An 11,631-nucleotide genomic window follows, 5' to 3' on the forward strand; every position below is an offset into this window, starting at 1 on the left:
CAAAGCAATCTATAGATTCAATGCAATCCCTATCAAACTACCAATGGCATTCTTCACAGAATTAGAAGAAAAAATTTTACAATTCATATGGAAACTCAAAAGACCCCGAACAGCCAAAGCAATCTTGACAAAGAAAAACGGAGTTGAAGGAATCAGATTCCCCGACTTCAAACTACACCACAAAGATATAGTAATCAAGACAGTATAGTACTGGCACAAATGCAGAAATATAGATCAATGGTACAGGATAGAATGCCCAGAGATAAACCCACGCACATATGGGCACCTAATTTATGACAAAGAAGGCAAGAACATACAATGGAGAAAAGACAGCCTCTTCAATAAGTGGTGCTGGGAAAACTGGACAGCTACATGTAAAAGAATGAAATTAGAACACTCCCTAACACCATACACAAAAATAAACTCAAAATGGATTAAAGACCTAAATGTAAGACCAGACACTATAAAAGTCTTAGAGGAAAACATAGGAAAAACACTCTTTGACATAAACCACAGCAAGATCTTTTTTGACCCACCTCCTAGAGTAACGGAAATAAAAACAAATATAAACAAATGGGACTTGCTCCTAGGAGCAAACAATGTTATGAATTTATATCATTCCAAAAATAAGCTATGCATCTGTGTACATATGCCTATACTCTCTGTGTTTTTAGAATACAAAAGGGAACATACTATACAGTCTTGACCTTGCTTTTTTGAATTTAATAATTCTTAGAGATCATTCCTTTTCCATTCACAGAGAGCTACTCCTTTCTTTTTAACAGCTGCATGTATTACATCGTATGTATTATGTACCATAATTTATCTGGTAATGTTCCTACTGCCAGCCATTTATATACAATTCTATGATAAAAATCCTGGTATATACAATATTTTGTAAATGTGTGAGTATTTGTGAGGGAACAGTTCCTAGGAGTTAAATTGCTGGATGAAAGACTAAAATTCTGACAGAAGTTACCAAAACTACCCTCACAAGAAACTGCACTAGTTTATAGTCCCTGAGTAAGAGTAACAAAAGGTAACGAAAAGAGTATACAGGGTGGGAGGGTGGGGCTGGAGAGGAGGGAAGGAAGGGAGAAGAAAAGAGAGCTAGCTTACCTTCCAAAGTCACAGAGTTTTAAGACAGCTGTATCAGGATCCAACAAGAGGTTCTGTGGTTTAATATCCCGATGGCAGATTCCAAAGGAATGGATATAGGCTAAACTTCGGAACAGCTGATACATATACAACTGGAATAAAGAGTAAAAATTAATTGAATACTTACTTTCTATCCCAAACAATTCAGAGTCCTTACGCAGGAAACAAAGTAACAGATTTCCAGAAAAGAATAGTGAAAAGCTGGGGATTGTTTGCACTCAGTCTTTCTTAAACAAGTTTTATGTCATTTCTCTATCCATTAGCTAATTATAGTTTAGTTAACCAATGTTATATTTGTACCATCTTTTAATAACTTAAAAAAGGAAAATTTACAATGTGCTTTTATAATTTTTATTTTACTAACATCTCACCACAAACCTTTTTTCCCCTAAACACAGATTTAAAAACTCAGAGGGGTATTCCAAATCATGTGACTAACAAGTACCAATGTTTAGACCAGAAGCCAAGTCTTCTGTTTTTTAAGTTCATCATCCTTTGTCAGGGCTAGAGGTTATTGATACAGAGGTCTGGGAAAACTCACACGTGAACTGAGAAAATCTGTTATCAATGGACTATCAAGACATCAGTAAATCTATTAATAGCAACACCATTCTTCCTGTTAATATCCTTCAGAATTAAGTAGACTTCAAAATGCCATTTAAAAACAGATCCTAGATGACTACTGACATCAATTTAAAAGAATATTTATTTCAATTTTATTACAAAACAACATACACTGAGAAACTGGGTCTGTGTGGGAGAAAGAATTAGACTCTTGACTGGAGAAGAGACAGTCTTTGTGAAGAAAGTGAGTATATCTTAAACCTTCTATTTGTTCCAAGGTCAGTGTTCTGGTTCACTTATAAATTTTTCTGACTCCTCACCTTCTGACCTCTACCCCAAAGTTATATACCATGAAAAGAACTTTTGAAATGATTCAAATCAGAGATACCAGTATCTTGGTGAAAAACAACAAAAAGAGAGTTAAAAGTCAGATAAAGCACTGACATAAGGTATCATCTACATATGAAGTGGTCTTGACTCCTACAAAAATATACTGAATCACCAATTTACAGGAAATACTGAGGACAGAGGAACATATTAACACCACTATAGTAATCCCATCAGCAAAATCCATTTTATTACTATAAAGCTTAAAACTATAACTATTAAGTAAAAACTTCAGTACTCAAAACATTCAGAATCAATGCCATTTTATTTTCTAGAGCTATTTGTATAAAAGGTAAAATGCAAAAAATTATACTTAGAAAGCTGAACTTTTAAACTTAACTCCTAGTTAATTTTCACAATGTCATAGTTAAACAAATAATCTGTTTCTAATAATCTACCACAACTTCAGTCATAATTATGTTGGATAAATTGCAAGCCACTCTAACATGAGTTGTATCAAATAAAAAAGATGACATTGGCATCAGGTACCAAAAATTAATTAACACCTTAATAGAGCCTGTGCATATTTAAAATTACGAAAAGTTTAAACTTCAGCTATGGACACACTATATCTATAAATGGCAATAAAACATTGCATTTGGTAATATTTATAACCATATTTTTATAATTTTATAGGATATGCTTGCTCCTATTTCAGCCTGTGGCACAATAAGGGTTATAAGAAATTAAATTAAAAGGTGCTATAGGTAGCAAAATAAAAACCCATAATTGTCTGTGAAAAAGTTCATTTGTCAGAAAGATGACAAGTATCTTTAATACCCGCGTCATGAAAGTTTAAAAAGGGAAGACTTCACGCTTTAAAACTGTACAAAAATTTAATGAAACTCTAGCAATACCTACTTTGCAGCTTTCCCCCCTCAGAACGAGATGTAATAATATAGTTAAAATAGACCCAGCACTCTCCCTTGTTCATAATAACTAAAATGGGAAGTTGTTCCATTTTTACATACCTTAACATAGATCACAGGGAGCGTCTGTTTGGCTCGACTATAGTGTCTGGCAACTCTGTATACTGTTTCCGGAACATAGTCCAGCACCAGATTAAGATAGACCTCATCTTTCTGAAAGAGTTTATTAAAAACAAACAAACCAAAAAAACAAGATTAGGAACTAGTCTTTAAATATTCAAATTAGAGTAAATTTTCTATACATTCACTTATTCAGATTTTTAAAGAAAAGATTCATGTGTTCCATTTTAATTATACAAAAATAATTCAGAATATAACCATAATAGTAAAAACAAGTCTACCACATTTTTTTTACTAACAATTTCTTGGCAAAAACACAGCCATTTCAAGACTGTTAAGATTGCTAGTCATATTTAAACTGTTATTTTGGTTATATGATTTTAGAGGATATTACCTGTCACAAAACTTCATATTTTCTAGTTTGAGAATCATTGCTCTTATATCCTATCAGGAAAGGTGTCATGGTAGTAAAATAAGTATTGAACTGGGAGCTAAGAAATGTGCATTTCTAGCCCTAGCTCTGCTAACTGATGTATGCAAGTCATTTAATCTCTCTAGGCTTCCGCTTCTTCAACTATAGCATGAAAAGTTGGACTTCAAAATTTCTCCTTAAAAAGATTCTATGGTTATTTGATTAGTTATATTAGTTAATTAGTCTATAATTAGTAAAATAATCACTTGTCTTCTAAAATTAACTGAAGAAAAAAAAAGAATAACTTATAAGGCAGCGAGTTACCATACTCACAAGTTTACTGCAGGTCATATGTTTAAACATCCATTCACAGCAGCATAAAGACACCAATCCAAGATCAGTGGAAAGAAAGAAGGGAATTCCAACTAAGTACCAAGTAGGAAAGAAGAAGAGAGTGCTACCCTCACCCTGTTCATGTGAATAATATCAGATAAGCAAACTGAAGCAGAACACAAAGTTGAGAATCACTGTGTTCAAGTCTAGAACTGGCTACTGAGTAGGAAAATCTGCAGGTAAAACTTCACAATCTTCCCAGTTTGAAATCATCTTACCTGCCAAACTAAAGTGAAGAATTTCAATTTTCAGCATTTATTGAGCGTTTTCTATATGTCAGTAGTCATTGCAGAGGAAGTAAGGAAGTAAGGGTGCAGGTAAAAGACATGTCATCTAAATTGAGTATGAAAGGGGCATTTCAGGCAGAGAGAAAACTGTATTCAAGATGTGAGGTCGGGCTTCCCTGATGGCACAGTGGTTAAGAATCCGCCTGCCAATTCAGGGGACACGGGTTCGAGCCCTGGTCCAGGAAGATCCCACATGCTGCAGAGCAACTAAGCCCACGCGCCACAACTACCGAGACTGCGCTCTAGAGCCCGCGAGCCATGACTACTGAGCCCGCGTGCCTAGAGCCCGTGCTCCACAACAAGGGAAGCCATGACAATGAGAAGCCTGTGCAACGCAACAAAGAGTAGCCTCCACTCACTGCAACTAGAGAAAGCCCGCGCGCAGCAACGAAGACACAACACAGCCAAAAATAAATAAATCAAAAAAAAAAAAAAAAGATGTGAGGTCAAAGAACAGAGCAGATCTCAGGAAACAGTTTAGTGAGGCAGCATGCCATTGACCCTACTACCTTTTCACTTTCCCTCAGTCTTTCATGTTCTCCTCTCTTCTCTCCATATCCAGCTTAAATTCCATGGTCTAACATTACCCTCACTCTCTAACAAGGGACTTAGTAAACAATAGCAAAGGCCTGTTTTTAAACTCTTCTCCCATCCTCACCCTCAGCTGATACCTTGCTTGTACCACTACATGTACCCATTTACCAGCATCTATCCCCAGATGCTTTTCCTTCACTACTCTAACTAGAGATAAGCTGACCAAGCTCCTTTCTAAGGCAAACTCTGCTGCATGTGAACAAACTACTGTGCTTTTCCTATTCACACTCATTGCTTCAGTAATTTTTCTTTCTCCGTCGATTATTCTCTCTCTGTGAGAGCATTACAATCAGCACATAAACTTGTTATTTCTCCCATCGTTAAAAAGAATCTCTAATTGCACTAATCACCACCATCCTATTTTCTGGCCCCTTTAACAGCAAAATTCTTCAAGAGATGTCTAAACTGACTTTCTCCAATACCTGGCTCTTCTCATTCTCTCTAAAACTTACTCCAATAGAATTTCACCACCACTATTCCACAAGAATTATTCATCAAGATCAATAATCTCCTTGTTGCTGTATTCAATGCTAATTTTCAGGCATCATCTTTCCTTCTCTTTTACTTGACTTAGCACTACCATCTGACAAGTCGATCACGTTCCCTTCTTTGAAACACTTGCTGCACTTGGGTTTTAGAACACTATATATACTCTTCTGGTTTTCATCCTACCTTAAAGACAGCTCTTCTGGCTCTTTATTTCTGGTTCCTTCTATTCTCCTTTATCTCTTAAGGAATAGAGGATCTTAAGGCTCAGTCCTCAGACCTCTGTTCTTTGTGTAAGCCCACTCATCCAGTCTAATGGCTCAATACTACTATACACTGATGACTCCCAAATTCATATATATCCTGGGACCTCTGCCTTTAAGTCCAGGCTAGTATATCCACTAGCCTGGACTTAAAGGCAGAGGGGGAAGTTGGGAACATGATAATGAAAGCAGTGTGAGCAGCTGGAAACCTCCTACAAGAATCCAAGGCCTAGACTAGGGCATAGGTAATAAGGATTTTTAAAAAAGGAGGTGGGAGACAGGTATATTGGCTAGTTAAACAAGAGAGTAATAGAGAACCTGAGAAACAAAGAAGTTTGGATTAATTTAACAGTCTCTAAACCTGGGCAACTAGGCAGGTAATGAGACAAGGAACGTAAAAAGAGCAAAAAGGTGTGAGGGAAAAAGTTGAACTTTTATTTAATGAATATCAGAACATTTTAGGTAGCTTTGTTCCATAGGTGGTTGGAAATACACAGGTGGTTGGTCAAGTCAAACTCAGAAAACAAGAGTAGAGCATAGCTAGAGATTTAGGCAATAGCTGAAACTGTAAGAACAAGAATCACTCACCTAAGAAGAGTGTATACAGTAAGAGAGTGAGGAAAGGATTGAGTATAAGATTCTTGAAAATTAAGAACGAAACTTCCCTTAAGACATTAGGGGACAACTCAGCAATGAGAACTAAGAGGCATAAAAGCGCAAGGAAAGACTAGCATCGAAAGATCCAAAGTTGAGTTTCAATAATGATGAGATGTGGAACAGCAAAGTGTTTCAATGGCAGGAAGGATGGGATTGAAAAGGCTGTTGGATCTGGTATACCATGGTTCAGTGACGGTGTTGGAAAGAGCAGTTTCAGAGCATGGTGCCAATAGCAACCAACCTGTACTGAGTTCATGAGTGAGCAGATGGCAGGTAAGAAATAGGAGACAGTTAATTTAGTTTGTTCTTACAAAATCTCTAGTGGTGAAAGTAAGGAGAGAGCTGGGAGCTGGTAACTTGAGGGGAAACAAAAGTCAAAGAAAAAATTTAAATGTGCTTTTTGTTTGTAGTTTTTAGTGGCTAAGAGACCCAAATTTATTTGTATGCTGACTGGATAAAGATAGAAAAGTTTTAAGAAACAAAAGAAAAGGGACAACTGATGAAACAAGGTTCTAGAACATCACAAGAACAGGAAAACAAGAACACAGAGAAGTTATAGCGTGTAGTAATTAAGAGGCAAGGTTAGCATGAGTCACACAAACTACACGGAAGTCCCAACACTGCTACTACAAGTTATGTGACCACAGCAAGTTACTTAACCTCTTGAAGCCACGGTTTCCTGTAAAATAGTGCTAATGATGATACCTACTTTAAAAGATTGTCATGTGATTATTAGAAATAATCATACACAGCTCTTGAAGCATATTACCTGACACATAATACTAAATTTTAACTTTTATCATCTTTAAAAAGAAACGATACCACATTTTTTCCCCCTGTACATCTAAAATAAGTGATTAGGTGTTAGAAAGAATAAATAAAATGAATGTATGTCTGATGACCCTATTTCTTGTAAAATAAGAGATAGGTTATATGTAAAACTGAGGGTAGCAAAAGTAATGCTGAGGGCTAAGGGAAGAAAATTTCAAAGATCAAGATTTAGGTAAGAATTAGTTCCAAGTGAAGGTGAGGTCTGATAAACAGAATAAACAAATAGAAAATGCTGAACTGGTGTTGAAGGGGTTGCTGTGTAAGTAGAACCCGAGGAATGGTAAGTCTTGGGTTTTGGAAGGGTCATTAATACAGATGCCAAAATTATTCTTTTTTAACTATTATTTGATTACAAGGTTTCTTGATTTTAATAAATCACTTGACAAAGTTAATCACAATATATTTATAAATGACCTGGAGATGTGTATGGTAATTTAATTCATTTGCTAAATAATCATATCAAAAGTGAAGAATAAAAAGACTAAAAAATGAATACTAAGTTCAAGGGAGATTTCTAGTTGTAGGGCTACAAACTCTGTTCTTCCCTTGTCCTAATCAAATTATTGTAAATGATTTCCTTTATTAGGGGATGCAAGAACAAATGGCTAAACAAGAAATATAAATGTGTGAAGCCAAAATGTATAATGCAGTAAGAGGCAGTGGTTGGTAAATCAGATAGTACAAGACTTAACTAAAAGCATTCTAATTAAAAAAAAAAAAAAAAATTAACAATGTGCTTGCAAAATAAAACACATCAGAGGATAAATCTGGCAGTCAATTTACAATTTTCTGACTTTAACACAACCACCTAATATTGCCACAAATCTAGGAAGAATGGCTTAAAATGGAAGACTAAATATGAATTTAAAGGACTCTAGTAGTCTAGAATGCTAAGCCAAACCCACAACATAAAACTTAACAAAGATAAATATAAAACCCTATGATTAAAATCAAAGTATCAATTTATTATGTAGAATGACAGATTAAGACTTAGTAATTCATCTGGAAAATAAATGATAGGTGTAACTGAACAGAGCTCAAAAGGAATCAACATTGAGATGCAGCTAATGAAAAAATTTGACGCAATATTAGGTTACAGTAGAAGTATTGTGTTCAGATCAACAAAGATAATTCCACTCTACTTTGTACAATTCAGGCTTCATTTGATGTACTGATGATATCCATTTTTAGGCAGTATATTTTATTCATAATATTAACAAAACAAAACACATCAAAGGAAGGTTATCGAAACCATGTCTGCGATAGGTCAAATGTTCTCATTTATTATACTGTGAGAAATATGGAGGCTCAAATTATATTTGGAGCAGTACTTTGCAGATTAATATAAGCTTATCTTTTTGCTCAAATAAATTTTATTTATTCACTTCATTAACTAATCAGCAACTTGTCAATTTTCTTTAGCACCATAGAGGGGGTCTGTCCATTTTGTAAGTATAACTATCTCTCTGACATTTAAAAGTTGTCATTTTGACTATCTTCATTTTCTGAGACACTGGAGTTGTCTATGCTCAAAGGCACTTTGAACAACCCTTCACTTCATGGCTCTGCACTTGTATTCAAATCAAATCCACTTAAAAAAATATATATATACAATTAGTCCTAAGACTGAAAACCGAAACTAACAACAAGTAATACTACCACCAATACCAATTTGAAATAAATGGGCTTAACATCATATTCTTTAAGTGCTCTTGTTAAACCTACAGATGTTCTGCTGTAAATTAAACAGCCTCAGGAGTAATCCCTGAGGGGGAAGTGCCCATTCCTAGGAAATGTCATCACAGCAGAGAAACTACTATTTTCACGTTTCCAAAGTAGCTTTGTTTGGAGGTTTACGTAAAAGATAATTCATGAGACTGAGGATACTAATATTTCAAGAAGAAAGAAGGATCAGGTTTCTGCATTTCTATCACTTGTAATTTTCTGGAAAATCTCAGGCCTGCCATTTTCTTAATGTAATCTCTCTCTTTTGAGTTAGCAAACAGAATGCCTGAATATTCACAGATTAGCAGTGAATTGTAAAAGCCAAGTATAAAAATACAACATAAAGAGTATCATTTAGCTGGAGATACTGAAAACAGTCTACTAACATAATGAGAAAGTACTAATTTCAGAGAACAGTTACTAGGCTTCCAAATTACATGATGTACAACTTCGGGAATATTTCTCTCAATGGTTCAGTTATCATTTTTATTAATAAACTATTCTCTAACTGCTGACAATCCCTCCTCTATGAACTCCACTCTAAAACTGTTCACTGAGTTAAGAAATTTGAATGACAAAATTTTGATCACACCTAACAAAAACTCAGCAAAAGCTGTGATAACTTCATCCATTGGAAGACAGACACTACTTACTATGAGATGCTCTTACCCCCAAATAATTTTTCAAGTCAGGGAAACAAAATTGCTTGAAGCTGCAGTTTTAAGTAGAACCATGCTAGCATTCTAAAAATTTGATGGGATGCAAAGCAGCATATAAGAGAACCCAGTAAAAAGACATCCAACAAAGTACCATGATAGCCCTGGATTCTCCTCAGAATTGGGTTTAGGGAACTTGCACTAGCAGAAAAACCTTCAAAGTAGATGCCTTTTCTCTGATGAATGTGCCAGGCTGGCTAAAGATGGAAATAATACAAACAGTAAAGTGGGTGTGGATTAGGAAAAAGAGAAACATTCTTTTGCTTGGGAGACTGAGGGAGGGAATGGGGAAAGAGATGAGAACCTAGCATACAACAATGATTATGGCAAGCTTCATCCTTATCTCACACCTTCAAAGAAAATAAATATCAAAATTACATAAAAATGTACCAGAAGAAAAGATGCTTGCAAATATTGTAGGGCAAAATATTTATAAGCTATTAAGGAAAATAATGCCAATCTGATTACATAAAAATGTAAAACATTTATACTGCTTTCAAAAAGACCAGAACAAACCAAATATATGACAATTTGGAAAAAAATTTTGCTTACACAAGACAAAGAACTAACTTGTTTTTGTTTAAAATGCAAATGAGACTTCCCTGGTGGCGCAGTGGTTAATAATCCACCTGCTAGTGCAGGGGACATGGGTTCGAGCCCTGGACTGGGAAGATCCCACGTGCCGCGGAGCAGCTAAGCCCGTGAGCCGCAACTACTGAGCCTGTGCTCTAGAGCCCGCGAGCCACAACTACTGAAGCCCACATACCTAGAGCCTGCGCTCTGCAACAAGGGAAGCCACCGCAATGAGAAGCCTGCGCACCACAACGAAGAGTAGCACCTGCTCAATGCAACTAGAGAAAGCCCGTGCGTGGCAACGAAGATCCAACACAGCCAAAATAAATAAATAAATAAATAAATTTACAAAATGCAAATGGCTCTTATAAGTCAATAACAAAAGACTAACATTCTAATAGAAAAAAATGGAAAGGGGCACGAATACATGGCCATACAAATGGCAAACAAAAATGTAGAAAGATGCTCAACCTCATTCATAATTAAAGAAATACAATAAAAATAACAATCAGCTACCATTTCTTATATATCAAATTGGAAAAGAAAATTCAATCTGAGAAAACTAAGTATTGGAACGGTGTCACTGTCCAAAATGCACCATTATACACTTCTGGTGAATGTCCCAACTCTTGCAATCTTTTGGGAAGTCAATGGGCTAATACATTCATCCCAAAGTGAAGATGAACAGACACCCATTTCAACTCAGCAATGCCATTTCTAGGAATTAAGCCTATGAAAACAATTCCGTGTGTGTGTGCTTATGTATATGTGCATGCACATACACAAAGATGATTGAAGATTTGTGAAAAGAAATTTAAAATAATCTATATGCCAGAAAGTAGACATGCTCAAAAACACAAACCAAAACAAAACTGAGGCCCACATTAATGGGGGTATGTCAAAGGAGAACAGATGCTAACTGCAAAGAGCTCCCAATAACCAAAGCAGGAACAATTTGATTAATAAAATATAGTATTAGATTATAACCCAAAGTATAAAATAAATATGCATGAGTCCACACTGATATAAGTAAATAATAGATTAATAAATGGGGAAGAAGAGACAATCTTTCACGCAAAAGAAATCCAAATAGTTTATGTAGCAACTTTGCCCTTAAGGAAAATAACTCCCCTCTTCTTAGGTGTGGGCTATGGATAGTGATTTCCTTCCAAAGGATACAGCATGGAAATGGGGGAAAAAGAGCAACTTTACAGTGGAGAAAACTGAAAAATACAAGGCCAGCCAGGTAATCAAGATTAATAGCATGTCTTATTGATAGCACATACCCTTGATATGATGTGATGAAAATAGCACTCTGTGGTCTTTTTCCAAATAACCTATAGCCCTAGTTTATTATGAGATAAACATCAGATGAATTCCAATAGTGAGGCAGTCCACAAAATCTCTACCTAGTATTCCTCAAAACTGTCAAGGTCATCAAAAACAAGGTAAGTCTGAGAAATTGCCAGGGCCAAGAGGAGCCTAAGAGACATAATAACTAAATGCACTATGGTAGCTTAAACAGGATCATGGAAGAGAAAAAAGACATTAGGTAAAAACTAAAGAAATCTGGGACTTCTCTGGTGGTCCAGTGGT

At 35.6% G+C, this 11,631-nt stretch overlaps 1 protein-coding gene across 6 annotated transcripts in view; it reads right to left on the minus strand.

Moving 5' to 3' along the window:
* GSK3B (glycogen synthase kinase 3 beta) overlaps window positions 1-11,631 on the minus strand; it is a 201,724-nt gene that overhangs the window by 78,082 nt on the left and 112,011 nt on the right. For all 6 annotated transcript variants that reach the window (XM_082394945.1, XM_082394944.1, XM_082394941.1 and 3 more), the window contains 2 exons: window positions 3,081-3,191; window positions 1,120-1,250 (listed from right to left, as the gene is read on the minus strand). In XM_082394945.1, the coding sequence (XP_082251071.1) occupies window positions 1,120-1,250; window positions 3,081-3,191 (242 nt within the window). The remainder of the gene's footprint in view (window positions 1-1,119; window positions 1,251-3,080; window positions 3,192-11,631) is intronic.

This window comes from Balaenoptera borealis (genome assembly GCF_965194805.1).
Source record: "Balaenoptera borealis genome assembly, chromosome: 5".
In the NCBI taxonomy this organism is placed as follows: domain Eukaryota; kingdom Metazoa; phylum Chordata; class Mammalia; order Artiodactyla; family Balaenopteridae; genus Balaenoptera; species Balaenoptera borealis.